Below are 17,350 nucleotides of genomic sequence, written 5' to 3'. Positions count from 1 at the left end.
ACCAGCAGACAGCCAGTGGTGCCAGCTTGACTCCGAATCTGTCTGCTCAGTGGGGAGTTCATGGTCGACTCAGCAACTTCAGGGTGCCCAAAACAAACCCAAATCATCAGCTCTCCACCACCGTGCTTCACAGCTGGTATGAAGCGTTGGTGCTGATGGCACTGCAAGTTAAGGTCAAACATCTGCCTCATCTGTCCAAAAATCAATTTCAGAAATCCTGTTTTTCAGTCAGATGAAGTCRTGCTGCCATGTTCTGGCAACCCCTCCAGACCCACACGTACATAAATACCCACCCAAAAAACAATAAAAGATCTGAACTATTGCTTTAGGCTGGCATCTGAAAACTAAATAAAATCAAGTCAAAAAAACCCACCTGTATTTAAAGATGATGGTTTTATCACATTCCATCTCTTCCTGCAGGGTCATGAGAACATGCTGCCTTCTCCCGTGAGATCTGCCTTTTTGGACGTGGTGTTCAACCGTGCAAACCTCTCCTCTCCCTGGGTGGATGACTCGGTCGTGTCGCTGTGGCTCTGGCAGCGACTGCCTCCTCTTCTGATCAACCTGTCGCCTGCTCACGTCGCTCCGTACTTTCAAATACTGACAGGACGAAATTGCAGCATCGAGCAGCAGGGGTGAGCAGGAAAAAAAAAGCAATTGAGTAAAAATGATTCGTATTTTGGTTCCAGAGTAAAAATCAGGACTTTTTTTGTATGTTTTTATTTTGTTTATTTCAGTGTGGCGAACCTTAACTCAACTATAGCTACTCTGAGTAAAGATTCACAGCAAGAAATCTACAACCACATCATCCAGGCTTTGCAAGGTAAAGACGCCGGGCTGAAAATCAGGTTCTGAAACATTTAAACTGCTTGTTGGATTGTTAGAGAACTGGACCAGCTTTGTGGAAAACACATAAAAACAAACACTGTGCTGCACTTGGGACCACAAAAGAGGTCAAAGCTCATTCTTTCTTTACTGAAGCACTGTGAGGTTGGAGGACATGGAGGACAACAGAGCTGCTTCATGGAAGAAGAACCTCAGCTTAGCCTGTTAGCCGACGCTATATTGCCTTATTGTATTAGCTCGGTGCTAGCGCGACAAACTACCAAGCTAAACCAAGGCCCTCCATCCATATTTTCAGTTACAGGCTGAGTCATTTCTACGTTCTCCTCTCTGTCAACGCTCTCTGGTTTCATTTAAAAGAGTCGATCATCAGATATTGTCCAAGATTAACCTTCAGGGTGGATATAGCTCACTCACACGGAGGACCTATCTATGTCATAATTTACCCAGAATGCTTTGCATGTAAATAAAATGGCCCCATCCGTGTAATATATTTTTAAACTTTTAGTTTAAAAATTTCCAAAACTAAACAGCTACAGTATTTTTACAGTCTTTGTTTTACAGTTAAAATATATGTTTGTCAAATAAAGTCTAATGTTACAACTAATCATGGATCCCTTTAACCCAGTTTTTAATGTCTAACCTGCAATAAAAACAGTAAAAAATGCAATTTTTCTTGTAAAAAATGTATTAAATGTTCATTGTAATAAGATTTTTACTAGGGCTGCCCACATTTTCAAGGCCTTAAAAACATGTCGTTGACAGGCCCACCACCCCTCCGTTGCTATGGCAGGAACTACAACGTCAGCTTCTACGCTTTCATCGAGCGCTCKTTTATGGAGTTCCAGTTCCCCAACCTGACGACCTTCCTGTCCCTCATGCCTCAGAGCCGAAAGCCTCAGGTGTGTTGAGTTAGAGGCTGTCAGGAGTAAACACACATAAAAACAGGCAGAATGACACGTTTTCTGATTTCTGCTCTTCCAGCTGATAAACTCCATACCTCCRTCACAACTTGGAGATTTCCTGCGCCGGCCAAATGTTGTGGATGATGCCGCTCAGCTCTGTGAGCTCTACAACAGCTACCGCCAGACAGCCATGCTCCTGGCGACCGTAAGTTCCGCAAGCATACTGTACACACTCAGGAATGTGAACTCTTTATGAARTTAAACACAAAAACCAATACATTTCCAAAAGGAGTCTCTGCCAGCCGAGTTGGGACGACCCACTCTGTCCTGCGTCTGGCCCCTGGCCCTCAGCACCCCCGTCAGGTCAGAGGTCAACCTWTGGTTTGACAGGAGCCTACAAAACTACCTGGTCTTCCTCACGAAGGGTCTGCTCAGCTCCRACGCCACAAACAACGCTTCCTGTGTGGCCTTCCAAAAACTGTATGACACTGTGTCACCTTTTTTCTCTTTTTAAGGTTTTTGTGTGTGTTTGTCCTAAATTGAGTTAATCTTTGTCATTTCAGCGTGTTGGTTCTTGATAAATTCAACTACACAGCAGCAGATTTTCAGAGGCAAGATGTGTTTGATACCATCAGGATCTATCTTACATCAGGTCAGTCTATTTTAATTCAATTTTTTTACCACGTTTAACCATTGCATATTCTACATTTAATAAAACCCACTACTTGTAAAAAACTATTATTTATTGAGATTTATTTTCACTGAACCCATTAATGAAAAAAAATATATAATAACAATCCTTGAAGGAATGCACATTACCCGCCACCATTCAGTCTCTTTTTGGTAAAACTTTAAAAATAAGGGTTATTGCAATATTTTATGTGATTTGTAAGCTATTTATAATGTTTCATGAGACAAATATGATTGACTCCAAAGGTGTCTTGCATTGTGTTGCACTCAGTGATGCTCAGCTACTATCACTCGAAGTTTTGGCTTAGTATCTGTAAAACTAATTCAGTTGTAGTATGTTTGTGTGTTTGCTAAGATCGCTTTGTTGNAGTTGTAGTATGTTTGTGTGTTTGCTAAGATCGCTTTGTTGCGGCGGCCATGTTGGATCAGGTTTAATTTAAAAATATATGCAGTTGCAGAGGTTAACCTAATGATTACTTGAAAAAAAGTTCAGTAACTCATAGGATGACTTGCTGGTGGTTCAGACAAACAGACACTTTAAAAAACATTTTCGCTCCWAATTTGCTTTCAGTGGCTGACGAAAGCAGTTTTCATAGGAGTGGCCAAACTGGGACCACTGGTCACACAAGGGTGACCCAGAAAACAAAAATCCCTACATGTTAACATGTTAAAAATSTKATTGTGTTTCTTGGTCATTCTCTCACCCCRTAGAATTACATCATGAGAAATCATGGCAGGCCATGGTCACCCCCCTCCACCTCTGGCTGCCGATAATAAAACAGTTCTGTGCAACATTTTAGTAACAGCTTGTATATTCTTAGTTATATATCAAACAAAAAACAGTTATGTTATAATAAATGACATATATTAAAGGCTTAAAGTCTGCAGTTTAATACTTTTAAAATTTGTTGTTGCAGAAACTACACCAAGATGTTACGACGCCAACGACTCAGAACTGAACTCCACGGCTTGGTTTGCTGAATACATCGGCCCGTTCATGTCCTTCCTCACGCTGGAGGTTCTTCAGTCATTTGGAYCTGAAGAGGTACAGAATCAGAGCAGTCCTGGACCCTGGTGCCCAATTCTGGTCCTCTAGCACCACTATGCATGTTTTAGTTGTTTTCATGCTCTTTAGCTTGTCTACATGTTCTGCAGAAGCCTGTATCACTCATTCACTCAAATCAGGTGTGCCAGGGCAGAGAAACATCTAAAGCATGCAGAGCAGTGACACTCGAGGACCAGGATTGGGCATCACTGGTACAGGACTTCAAAACAGATTTGGGACAAATGGATTGACTTGTTTCCTCTCCCTGCAGGCTCTTCAGGTGTTCACGGTGAACCCTCTGAACATCGCGCTCCTCAACCATTCGGCTTTACCTCAGGACCTCACAGACTACTACACCCAGCTGGTTTATCAGCAGGACAGTAACTTCAACCCCTTGCTGTGAGTTAAACACGCTGACATCATGCTGCGCCCACATCCACAGTTTGAGTACCACACATGTTTCAGATGTGGTCTTCATGTTCCCCTGTGTGACGGCTGTTTTTAATCCTCTTTGCAGTCTCCCTCTGTTGTGTCGCTGCGTCGCTCCCGGTCAAGCATTCACTCAACTGAGTGCAGGAGACAGTATGATTGTTCTGCAGAACCTCACCACGGTCTGTGTGGACCTGGACCCACAGGTGCAGTCATACATAAACAGATTCGGCCCTGGTTCAGTTTTCTTGCCGGATYGTCACTTTTACTTTTAGAGTCTTCTCAGATTTTGTTGCACAAGGTGTTATTTTGTAACGATTCAAAAGTTGATCATCCTCGCTTCTTACAYGTTTTAGATCTCTGCTGCTTTGGCGAGTAATTTCGGTGACAACATCGATGCCAYGACCATTTCTGCCCTCGGAAACCAAAGCACCGGCATATCCATGGGTCAGCTCGGGATGATGTCGCCTCAGAACCTGAGGAATGCCCTGAGCTTTCTGGCCAGTGTGATGGGCTGGAGCGAAGGACAGACCAGGGTCATCATCCAGTCGCTGTTGTCTTCAGGGCTTTTCCAGGTAACTTGTGCTTTCACAGATGAAAGTCTGTGAGCAAATTTTTTAGATTTTTTTTTCTTTGCTCATAATCTGCTGCTTGTACACCGCCTCATCTCGTTTATTTAAACCCCTCCAGGTGAACGGCTCATCCTCCCTGGTGACGCTGGGCACTCTTGTTGTGGGCGTTCCCTCCAGAGTCTTCCTCAGCATCAGCAGCTCCGAGATTCTGACGGCATCCAAACAATCCTCTGTTGTGAGCCACATAAAGTCTGCTCCAGATGTTATTCAGCAGACTTTTGTCACTCAGGTATGACTTCATCATCTATAGTACAGACATTTCATTTCTTATACCCAGAAGAAGAATCCCCCCTCCCCCCCCAAAAAAAAACAAACATAAAATAGGCTACACAAATAATACAAAAAAAATTGCAAATCCGATGATCAAATTCATTCTGCAGAACTTAATATGACACACAAAGTAAAAATTTTACATCTTGTTTACTTTAAGTTATAATTCTGATTGTTTGAAGTGTGTTTCTGTGGAAAGGCAATGAACAAACAGTATCTTACCTGCTATAGCTAGTTCCTTGAGTAACCCCAGTTCATTTCTGACTGAACTGATGAGCTAACAGCTTGTCTGGGCGGGGTCAAGCTTTATATTTCTGCTCTCGTATAACTAGAATCTCATAAATGGCATGCAAACACTATTCTGTGAACCTTTACACTGCTGTATATTGTACTTTATGTGGCTATTTACAAAAAAGGGTATCAAAAGCGCAAATAATGGCGGCAGCAGCCATCTGTAGCACTGTTGGTGGAGCCCAGTACAATTCTGGCAGGAGCATTATTGTGTTTCGGTCAAAATACTGGTGAGACAATGATAATCCACTCTGGTCTTGGTTCTGCTCAGATTAGCCATTAGCTCCTCAGTCTGGTCAAAAATAAACTAAATTTCTCCAATGTAAGTCTACTCAAGGTGCTATGTACATGTAAGATATTAACTGTTCATACTCTTTTCACAGAAAGTCTGTTCAAAAGATCTAAACAACCTTTTCCAATAAATAATGGGAAACCTTAGTTATCTGAACTTTTTCTGACAAGTGAAAAGTATATTTTTTTCTAAATGATTCAAATATTTTTCTCCTCTCCTTTCTAACTCCATTGGAGTCGTTGCAGTTAATTAAGTGCACTGAGTGGAAAATGAACATTTCAAATAGGAAAAACAGCCATTTCATTAGATTTAAAGCAAATTCAAAGCTTGATCTATAAATTAACCAGCCGGATTCAGACAAACAAATTTCAAGTTCAGTTTTCCAACACTTCCTCACCCTCCATCCTTCTGTCAGATCATATCAGCAAACAACAACAACGAGATGATCATACAGAACGTTCCAGATGAACTGGCCGCTGAGATCCCTCGAGTTCTGCTGCAGGGCTACACAGTCAGCAACAGTGTCGTCACCACACTCAACAGGAAGACATGGAAGAAAGAGCAAGTAAGGAAAGGTTTTTCCATCAGGTATTTGTCCGTGTTGTCAGTACACACTCACGCCTCTGTGTGTTTGTGCTGTTAGGCTGAGCTGTTCTTTAATGTGATCGCCGTGGAAAGTGCCACAGCTGTTCTGGGAAGTCCAGACAAGTGAGTACGGTTTTTAAGAGATCGGCTGCGATTCTTAAACCAGGGCAGTCTGTAACTCAGAGCGTGCGATTGTGTGCAGTTTGACCTCCTCTGTGCTGCAAGGGTTTACGTGCACGAGCGTGAGTACAGTTTCAAGAGCGCAGGTCAAGAAGCTGATCAAAGCCTGCAGGAGGACGACGCAGAACAAAGTCTCACTGCAGGAGTCTCAGGTGGGTGAAGGTTGTTTTGGTGACTGATGTCTTTGTAGCACAATTTGGGAGGAAAATAAAAAAWACATTAAAATACAAATCATGAGGATGAAATGAGTTTACAGTAAATAATAAAGTAAATTTTACATCTTACCAGTTGACCTGCATGTACAACTACATCAGTGGAGACTCAGACGCCACCAGCTTTGATCTCTACCCTGTAGATATGCTGCTTTACTATGAGTAAGGATCTGTGTTTGTGTTTGTTTCACATCAGAAACAGTTTTTTTCTTCAACGATGTGACGGTTGTGTTTTCCATGTCGCTGTTCAGTTACTCACTGGTGCCGCAGAGCAGCTGCAGGTCTTACTTTACACAGCTGGGCAGTGCAGACTTCTCCATCTTCTCCTCAGCTCTCAGCTACAAACAGACCGCTCTGTTTGACAACGCCAGGAGCTGCCTGGTAAGAATATGAAGAGCATCACCGTAAATGTCTCAAGTTTATACAGACAAAACAACAAATCAATGTTTTTTTATTATTTAAAAAACATTTAAATAATGTTTCAAATCAATGACTTTACTCTTGGAGTGTTAGATTAACCATTTAGTGTTAAATCAGCACTATAAGTGTTAATTTAACAATCATATTTGTTGTGTATAAAAAAGTAAACATAYATCTTTTTTTTAAATCATCAGCTACACTAAAAACACATCCAGGAGCATGAGTTATACAAATATAGAAAGTGATAAAGCACAAACAAGTTAAAAACTACTGATCACCAGTGAGCAATGAGAGAATTAATATGTTATGTTTACTGAAACTAAATAACTGCATGTCCCTTTTGAAATTACAAAATCAGTCATCATAAAGATTCAAGATACATCGAAAAACTTAGTCCATTGGGTTTGTTTGACAGTTTCCAAATTAATTCTAACCAAGAAAAATATAACCATAGTTTGAAGCACACAAATTAAAAGTCTAATGTAAAAACTAATGACTACTTCTGATTAATCTTCTGAAACCTAAATTGCTCTCTTGCACGGACTCTTAACGGTGTGAAATATTAAATATTTCTGCAACAAAGGCTTTGGCTGATCCTGCCAGTCATACATTTTGAGGGCAGTTTAGATTTTTTTTTGCATCAAAATGCAGACAAACAACTTTTTTTAATCAAATATGGTTTGTGAGATCAGTTTAGCTCACAAACAGCCAAAATGTCCTTACTGTTTCTGGCACCTATCCATGTTGGGCAGATCAACACAGAAGTCCTTTCAAAATAAAGACTTCTTTTAGAAAATAAGAGAAGCAAAACTACAAACGTTTTTGCATTTAATGCATATTTTGTTTAGCCTTTTAAACGCTTAGATAACGTTGCAGTTGTGAAGCCTTGAAGTTTTCTTTTGTTATTAGACACTTAATCATTTTATGTCTCTACAGACATACCTGACATGTTTCGACGTTATACTTCTGTCTTCATCAGAGGTGTCACAGCTGATGTTCTTAAAGGTTTTGACAGCTGACACTGAGAACATCAGCTGTGATGAAGATGAAAGTATAACGTCAAAACATGTCAGGTATGTCTGAAGAGACGTAAATTAATCAGGAGTCTAACAACAAATAAAAACTTCAAGACTTTATTAAATATAGGCACAATGAGTTTTATTGGAGTATGTTGCATATACGTCTAATATTTTTCCATCAAAGGGTATAACAAACACGAGCTTGACTCAAGACAACATCTCAGTGTTGGGAAACATGTGCTGCATGTTGGATAAATCCTACATCGTGAACTCTGATCCATCCATCTTGGAGAAACTGAAGGCGTGTCCGGATCTGACCAGCGCTCAAGCAGCTGCAGTGGAAACTCTGCTGATTGGTGGAAACACAACATATGGGTAAGTCCACAGCAACATGAAAATTAGCTTTAATGTCGTTTGACAAAAAGTCTAGAAAATGTTTAGTTTTCTACCTTTTGAGTAATAATAATAATAATAATAATAATAATAATAATAATAATAAACACTAGCAGAATAAACAGTTTTTGTTTAACTTTTCAACAGAGCTCCTTCAACGTGGAATGAGAAAACTCTGATCAGCCTTGAGCCACTGCCATTGTATTTGACCTCAACTTTCTATATTAACTTCAGCAAAGTGAGTAGGGGCTTTGTCACACTATGACGTTTTAGACAACTTATGTGACATCTGCAAATGTTGTCCAACATGCTGGCACATGCTGAGGAAGAGGGAAAAAGCATCAATTGGCACCTTCTTTTGGACGTGATCATACCGTCTTGCTAACAACTTGAACAGATATAAAAAGTAAATTTTCCATACCTTTAAACATAATGTGTAGAAGCATATTATAACATGCTTGGACTTCTGCTGCACTTATGCAACTTTAGTGGAACTTCTGCAGAACCGCTGCGCAGCGTATTGGAGGAAAATGTCCTGTCGGCAGCAGTCATACAGTGATGCAGCATCAACTTATAAAACAATCTACAACATGTTGATGGAATTTAGGCATAATTTAAGGATAATTTACCAACACGTTAATATAAGAGGGCATACGTTGTCATACGGAGATCCCAGCGCAGAATTTTGAGCTTAAACTTTTCACTGTAGCTGTTATGCAGAACTGTTGCTRATCAGTTTTACACACATTCCAGGTCAATTAAATATGTGACCCATCACATCGAAATGAGGACTAAGTCAAATTTGGTCAAAATGGCTTAATTACATTTTCAGATTCCTGGCTTTAAAAGCTACATTTTAATACCTGAATCATCCTGATATCATAAATGGAGATATGGCTTAATTTGTCTTGCTGGTTACAATAATGCATTAATATTTGGTCTGAATCCTAATTTTATGTAAATTTTATGAGACATTTTTCATTTCATTATAAAGAGGAAACCTCAAACAGTATTTGAACACTGACATTTGGAAATAAACAAAAACATTGCTAGCTTACAGGGTAAATCTCAAAATTTTAAAGGCGTTTTTCCTCAAAACCAGGTTTTTTGTTGCCACTGCTCAAAAAAGTGCTTAAAAACGTGTATGAGTATATTTCATACAGTTCATTCAAATAAAACATTGATAAGGCATTTATTTGTTATATTTTGACTAAATGCAATTTTTGTAAGTGAGGTGAAAAAAACCATGTCTTCTGGTTGAAKTGGAACTGCTGTTGCTCAATGAAGAGAGAACTCTGAAACAGGCTGGTTGAACAGCAAGAATCTTTATTTTGCAGTCCAGGAGATTMCAGYCAAMAACCAAATTATGGCCTTCAATGCCAAATGATTCACCAAGTAAGAAAGATGGAGAACGAAGGCCAAGAGTGGGGGCGTACAAGGCTCTTTACAGGCTTCACAGATGTACCATAAATTTTGTCATGGTATACCTTCTTCCTAATATGGTAATATGTGCCGAGCTCTGAAGCTGGAAACAAAGAGGCATCACATATGTGCATTCCTGAGAAGAGGCCCCCACTCTTGGACACTACAGTAAGTGTTTTAATGAAAACATTATATTTGCCTATTCTCCATTAACGACTTTTAGACTTAATCCTCGTTTCGATGTGATGGGTCACATAAATGTTCACACATTACAAGAAAGTTGCTCACATGTGGACATTTGTCAGAAACGAGCTGGGTAATTATGAAGGACACGTAACTTCTGTCAGAATCTGGGCGTGTCCTTCGATGATTGACWGACAGCTGTCAACACGTCAGGGAAGAAGTCCGAGAGCGGAGCTCACAAAAAATAATATATTTGTCAGACGGAGTTTTAAAATATAAAAAATAATTAGCAGAGAGCAAAACAAARCTGGCAGATATTTTTAAACCAGCTGTCAGAAAAGATCCACAGTGTGGCCCTTATTCTGAGAACATATTCACAACTTACACCTAACTTGTACAATTTAMAGCAACGTGTTGGRAAAAAAATTGCATAAGTTGTCTAAAAYGTCAGTSTGACRGGGCCTTAACGCTTATACTTCATCAGAAAAAGCCTCAAGTATGGAATTTGAGTGAGATTGGTGACGGTTCCTGYTTTTCTTTCCTTCACAGAAAGCAAAGCGCATTTTCTTGAAAMATTTCCTGAAAGTAATCAGGAGGAATGGAGTGAGTCGCCAACAGGCAGGGAGAATGAAGAGTGAAATAAGAAAATCTAACATCATTAGGATAAAACGAGCTACAGGTCAGCTGCTTACCCGCTTCACACAGTTTTGTAAAGTAATATGATTTTAACTTTTTTTCTTTCTTGTTTCAGTCACTGAGTGCACCGTAGGGCTGATCACTCAGGTGACTATCAGTGACACCACCTTTCCCTTTGACTATGATGATATCAGTCAGTTCAACATCTGCCTCACTGCTGCTACCGTCAAAAACAACTTGGAGGCCATCACTCAGAAGGTGGATCAGAAGGATTACCTCCAGATTGTCCTCAGCAAGCTGAGAGAGGTCAGTAACATAAAGTAATAAAGGTCAGATGGAATTCTTCAAACCCCACTTAAAAGACCCGAAATACCCTTAACCCAGTTACTATAAAAAGGGGTACTGAATGCAGGGTTCCTGCAGATCCTTAAAAAGTCTTAAAAGGCCTTGAATTCATCAATCCAAAAATAAGGCCTTAATTTGCCTTAAAATGTCTTAAATCAATCTTTCAGAAGTCTTAAAAATGTTAAAGCATTGTAAATAGGTTGACTGTAATGCCTCTCAAATATTAAAGTTATTGGTAACATTAATTGATTTTTTAAATATTCAAAAGCAGACATTCCCCTCTGACATCACTTCCAGTTACTTCACATACAAATATCTCAACAACTGTCCATATGAGCAATGTGAAATTCGTTTCGTATTATGTTAATAACGTTGTCTTTCCAAAATTGCATTCACACCTCTTAAAAACATTCGATGTCACAGGCACTTTAAGGCTTCATCTACAGCAATTTGGGATTAAGACCCCACTGTGGGTCCTAAAACTCCAAATTTTAAGTCGTTAGAGGATTTCCAGAAATTAAATTAAGTTTAAAACTGACTGCTAAGAATTTTTTTTGCTATATTTGATGAAAAAGCAGTTAAAACAATTTGAATAAAACAATTTGTCTATTAGCAATATTTGAATACTTAACCAAGCATACTTTGATTCATGAGTTTCTGACACAGTTTTTTTTTTTTTTTGTCATTTGTGTTTATTGTGAAATTGGTCTTAAATTTAAATTTCACTTGGCATTAAAAAGTCTTAAGAAGTCTTAAATTTAACTTGCCTTAAACTGATGGAACCCTGTGAATGAGAGCCCATTTTATGATGTTGTTCAGCCGTAGAAAATAAGTCTTTCTCAAAAATACTGTATGTCTGCGCTTCATTAGCTAAGCATAAACCTCTACAGAGGTGGTTAATAAAAATGTTTAGCTGTTTCTGCCATTTCTCTGTGATAGGTACTAAGTAGTGACATTTACTGTATCTGACAGAACCCTTTAACTTTGAATTTCCTCTAACTGGTTCACACACATTTGCAGGCCTACAGCGCCACCATTCCAGAATATCAGGTTCAGGTCTTGGGCCCGGCGTCCCGTGTTGCCACCCTCAGTGACATCAACCTGTGGAACATCACTCAGATCGACACGCTGGCTGCTTTGATGGACTCAGCAAATGGAGAGTGGGACCCCAGCTTGGTGAGCCCACATGATAAATATGTTGTGCAGACATTTAAAACCACTCATTCTCATCAGTGTGTGTTCATCTCCTCCAGGCTAAAGCCATTATCTCTAAATACCTGAGTGTAGGAGGAAACACCCTGGGCAGTGCAGAGCTTAATGTCATTGGAGGACCAAATCTATGCGCCTTGGATGTTGATGTTCTGAGGAGCATCTCACCACAAAGCCTCAAGTAAGAAGTTAATAACTCTATAGGTCCTTTGGACAGGGGTGGAGCTAGAGGGGTGGCCGGGGTGGCAAGTGCCATCCTTGGCACATTATTGGCCACCCAGGTGCCATCCCAAAATAATTGACAAAAGGGTGGAGATCTTAGATTGTTTTATTTGGATTTAGATTTTGTTAAAGATTGTTCTCTAAATACATTTTTTGTTGTGTATATTTAAAAATGTCTGCATTTTAGCTCAATGTAATATTAGTGATTAGCTTAATTTGGTATTAGCACTGACAATTGGCATGTAATCATTCTTAGCTACTCGACAACAAATTTTGTTTCAATAAGTTTTAAAATGGCTGAACTTTTGCCATTTACATCATATTACAATTTAGAGACTGGCAAAGATTGTTTTTGGCTACTTATACTCTAAACTACAGCTTTGTATGTCTAAAACTGGGTGTCTTTTTATGTTTTTTTTTTGCTTTCATTCGTAATTAAAAAGCATGTTACACATTTTTTGTCCTCTCAGAAACGCAAATTCCTTGAATGTGTCCAGCTGCACCAACGACAAAGCTACAATGCTATTCAACATTTCCACAGCAGCATTTCTCACTAACCGTCTGAGTACCATCCCAGTTTCTGCTTACCAGCTCCAACAACCTTACATCCGTAGGCTGACTGACTGACACACACACACACACACACACATCAGCTTATAACCTTCATTTAAGCACAGTGACAGCGAGCTCACTGTTTATTCATTTTTTTGTCCTGCAGGTGGTGCATCTTTGGAATACATCAAAAGTTTGGTGAATTCCAATGTAAGCATGGATCTGCCGACTTTCATTCAAATGAATGAGAACATTATACAAGTAAGTGTTGCATGTATCAGTGAGTGTGGAACTTGTACTTGGTCACTTTTTTTTCTTCGCTATGTGCATTTGGGTATGTGTATAAAATGGATCTGCTTGTTCTCTTTAGGGTCTGACAGTTAGTGAAGTTAAAAAGCTTCTTGGTATCAACCTCCCAGACTTGAAGCTATATCAAAACGTAACAGTGGTTCAGAATTGGACCTCCAGCCAATTGCAGTCAGAGCTTGACACACTGGGATTGGGTCTCGTCGGGAGGGCTGATGTTGTAACTTCCACCACAACCCAATCCTCAGCGTCCAACTCTACAACCCCATCCTCATCTTCCAGTTCTACAGCTTCATCCTCAGCCTCTAACTCTACAGCCCCATCCTCATCCTCCAGTTCAACAGCTTCATCCTCATCCTCCAGTTCAACAGCTTCCTCCTCAGCCTCTAACTCTACAGCCCCATCCTCATCTTCCAGTTCTACAGCCTCGTCCTCATCCTCCAGTTCAACAGCTTCATCCTCAGCCTCTAACTCTACAGCCTCATCCTCATCCTCCAGTTCAGCAGCTCCATCCTCATCTTCCAGTTCTACATTATCCTCAGCTTCTAACTCTACAACAACCCCGACTACTGCCAACACTGCATCAACAACAGCTGCCACTGCAACTACAAAAGCAACTGCCTCCATCACAACCGCAAAACCAACTTCCTCCACGACTAAAGGTGAGTCCTGAAAAAGTAGTGCAATAGTAGTGCTAAACACAGTTCAGGAAACAACAGCTCTTATTGGCCATATCCTTGTTTTGTTTAGCATCATTAGCTTTGCTGCTCGTCTGTTGTCAGACTTGCGGACAAACAAGGTGTCAGCTTGTGAAAGGATATAGGAAGAGACTTTTACAGGAAATATTTTTTTATGTTGCAATTGAATCTGGACATGATGCTGTGGAGTGCCTAATGTTTAGTTTCCACCACTGAGAGATGAAGACAAATTTAAGCTAAAAGTTCTAAAGGATTAAAAATGTTGACATTCAGATATTTTTTTACATTGGTTTCTATGGAGAGATTATAAATCAGGTGTAGATGTCAAAGTCTATTTCTGACCAGACTGATGAGCAAACAGCTGATCTATGTGGGGCCAAGACCTAAGTGGATTGCTGCTGCCTTAAAACAAGTTTATGTGTATCAAAAAGAAAAAAATAAGTAGGTCCTCTGGATGGTTTCTTCTTCAGTGAAACGTTTCGTCTCTCCTCCAAGAGACTTCTTCAGTCTGATGAGTTTCAGGTGAACTCAGCCTTATAAATACTGCCTCCTCATGGACAAACAGGTTAGTCAGATGCAAAAGAGGGCCATCGACTAACAATAGGCTTAACAGTAAGCTAAACGATGGCCCTCTTTTGCATGTGACTAACTAGAGCTAATCAAGCCTATTGTGGCACTGCCTCATGTGGAGGCAGTGCTTATAAGGCTGAGTTCACCTGAAACTCATCAGACTGAAGAAGTCTCTTGGAGGAGAGACGAAACGTTTCACTAAAGACGAACCCATCCAGAGGACCTACTTTTTTTTTTCTTTTTGATTTTTTTCTACCTGGATTACTGAGATGCATCAGGACAAGTTTTTGTGAAGACTAACAATGTACAAAACTCCAACATCAAAAATGTAGAGCTGAAAACTATTAAAAAATAATTTAAAAGAAAAACTTAGCTATAAGACGTTTAAGACGAGCAATACGTTTTGGTCTTGCCCTGTCAGAATTAAACTTTGTTCCTCCAAATTGAGGCTGTTCAAATAGCTATCTGCAAGAGGTGAGATGCTAATTGTTTATAGAGTTTCACTGGATCCCCACCTCAAAAGCTCTGAAGCATTGCTTTAACAATGCGTAACAGCCTCAGATTGCATGTAAACAAAAACTTGTACAATGTGGAAAAAATGACAAAAACTAAATATAAGTATAAACATCTAAAAGTAATATGTTTTTTTTTAACTTAAGCCTGACCATTAGTGGGTAGTAATCCTTAAAATATGTGTTTGTTTCTGTTTCAGCCGCTGGAGTCCGAATCCAAGCCGATGTTGGCTTCTCCTGCCTTGTTTTCATCACGCTCCTCATCTCTGCTCAGCAGATTTTATTGTGAAGAAGCACAGGCCTGATTCTTGTAATTTGGAGATTAAAATCAGTAATTTAATAATAACAGGGTGAAATAATTTTATTTATGACTTACTGAAGGAAATTATGGTGAAGATATTCTGATGAAACACAATCGATGTAAATATTGTGTTTTTGAGTGTTTAATCATTTTGTTGAATTGTTCTGAAACATTAGCACTTTGCTTTTAGGATCCAAATTAAGTTTTATTGTTACATTTTGTTAATAGGAACATGTATTCATTTTGAGAGCTTTCTTCTTTTAGAAAATATTACAACATAAAGCATCTCTTTTTATCAAATACTGAGCAATATCTTTAATGGATGATTATGTATAAAAGTAAAAACCAACGAGTTTTAAATTAGGTGCTGACGGCCTCATAAATTAAAAGTCTGTTCTTATTTAAAATGAAAAATTGTCATCATACATCCAAAATATATGCATAACCAAAAGAAAAAATAGGATAAATATACAGTCGCCATTTTCTAAACTATGAGTTTCAGCTGTATCTGTTTCATGAAACTGTTGTGAAAAGAAAGCACTCACCTTTTTCAAGATTCTTATGTGATTAACAACAAATAAAAACTGAAACTCATTTGTGGGTCATAATTTATTTATATTCAAAGAATGGAAGAGTCAAATGATCACACACTTTCATTTATCTAGTAATACCAAAAGGACAAAAAAAACATTATAATCTTAGTTTTATAAGTAAACTTCTATTTTTTTAATTCGTTAATGTGAACATCAATTGTGGAATATCAAAATARTCAAAGAAGTTTAATTGGAGCTAAAGGTGCATCCCATTTAGACTATTTTTTTAAAATCTTAGTTGATTACAACAGTTGCAGATTAATTTTATTTAGGACGAGTCAAAAGTCACAGAAAACCCTTTTATTTTGATTCAATATGGCGGCTTTCAAAATGGCAGCCATGTTCTGGTCACAGCCTAAAAGAAAGCCCCTCCTCACCTATTGCTGTAATTTTCCCTTTCTGAAACAAAACTTTTGACTCGCCCTGTATATCTAATGTTGCAGCCACTGTATTAGTTATAAGCGGTTACACACTCCAAGCACAGTCTTGCAGGTAGGACAGGTGTGCTTGGCATCTTTCAGACGATCCACGCAGAACGGGATGAGGCAGCAACCCAAAACAAAACTGGGGAGGGAAGCAGATTCTGTCATTGACTTGTGTCTAAATACACACAAAAATAAACAACAGACGTCATTCCACTTTAGCTCCCACTGAACAGCCATCAACTGAAACTAAATGTTTAAGCATTAAAGCTTTTGTGGATGACACATAAAACTGTGTTTCTGAGCCCACGCCTGAACAGAATCCGACTCATTTTTAATGCAGTGGCCCCTGAGGGCCTGAGGATCACATCTAATGTGGACTTTTGACCTTGTCCTTTGTGCAGACATATAGTCCTCCCAGTTTTTCTGTAATGTATTTGGCAGACTGGTGAAGCTACCCCTCTTTACTTCAAGAGATTCAGCCTCTTTAAAATGCTCTTTTATAATCTCTAATCTAAGACAAATCGCAGATTGACCAATTTAGCCTGGCCTGTAAACTACYGGAGTAAAACACATCTGACTCTAAAATGACTAATTAACTCATATTATCATATTTTTTTTTAACTTTCAAATCAGTAAAATAAAACCTAATTGTCAAATAAAAGCTTAAATCTTAGCTTCTGACATATTAAAATGAGATAACTTGATGGTAATTATGTTCATTTTTCTTGTTTGGTTCATGGGAAAAGTCCTCTGCTGCCAGAGCCTAAATAAAACAGCATTTACCCACAGAGGATGAGTCCTCCACAGAAAAGGTAGGTGAGCAAACCAGAAGAGTAGTCCACCTCAGACAGGACAGTCTGATGGCATTTGGGGCAGGAAATCTGAACTGGAWTGTCTCCTAATTGTGCCACTGTCACTATACCAAAGATAAAAAATGAAAAGAAGCTAAATAAATCCAGCAAACTTTACATGAATTGGAGCTAAGTTCCAATCGATTGAACTTTTTTTTTTACAGTTACCAATGTACATGACCAGGCAACAAACACCAAGCCATCCTGCTTTTCTATTGACTTTTAAACTTAAATGTTCTTTTATTAATGTTTTATTGGTATTTTACTCTGTGATAGCAAAATATTCTCAGCRTGTGAAAGTGTCAGAATGTCTGCAGAG

General features: G+C 39.0%; 1 protein-coding gene across 1 annotated transcript in view; it reads left to right on the top strand.

Annotated features, from left to right (window-relative positions):
* The window catches only part of mslnb (mesothelin b), a gene marked incomplete at its 5' end in the record, with an annotated part of 32,594 nt that extends 16,838 nt beyond the window's left edge, over positions 1-15,756 (top strand). The window contains 26 exon segments of the mRNA XM_014015840.1: positions 421-635; positions 738-823; positions 1,609-1,745; positions 1,828-1,953; positions 2,038-2,228; positions 2,312-2,400; positions 3,356-3,483; positions 3,755-3,882; positions 4,001-4,118; positions 4,269-4,487; positions 4,603-4,773; positions 5,813-5,962; positions 6,041-6,105; positions 6,185-6,314; positions 6,451-6,536; positions 6,626-6,755; positions 7,998-8,188; positions 8,354-8,444; positions 10,361-10,490; positions 10,563-10,753; positions 11,813-11,968; positions 12,046-12,182; positions 12,694-12,833; positions 12,942-13,036; positions 13,146-13,743; positions 15,062-15,756. Of these exon segments, the coding sequence (XP_013871294.1) occupies positions 421-635; positions 738-823; positions 1,609-1,745; positions 1,828-1,953; positions 2,038-2,228; positions 2,312-2,400; positions 3,356-3,483; positions 3,755-3,882; positions 4,001-4,118; positions 4,269-4,487; positions 4,603-4,773; positions 5,813-5,962; positions 6,041-6,105; positions 6,185-6,314; positions 6,451-6,536; positions 6,626-6,755; positions 7,998-8,188; positions 8,354-8,444; positions 10,361-10,490; positions 10,563-10,753; positions 11,813-11,968; positions 12,046-12,182; positions 12,694-12,833; positions 12,942-13,036; positions 13,146-13,743; positions 15,062-15,150 (3,987 nt within the window).
* Between the last annotated feature and the right edge of the window lie 1,594 nt (positions 15,757-17,350).

The sequence above is a fragment of the Austrofundulus limnaeus genome, unplaced genomic scaffold, assembly GCF_001266775.1.
Source record: "Austrofundulus limnaeus strain Quisiro unplaced genomic scaffold, Austrofundulus_limnaeus-1.0 Scaffold135, whole genome shotgun sequence".
Lineage (NCBI taxonomy): Eukaryota > Metazoa > Chordata > Actinopteri > Cyprinodontiformes > Rivulidae > Austrofundulus > Austrofundulus limnaeus.
This window is presented reverse-complemented; position numbering and strand designations above follow the sequence as displayed.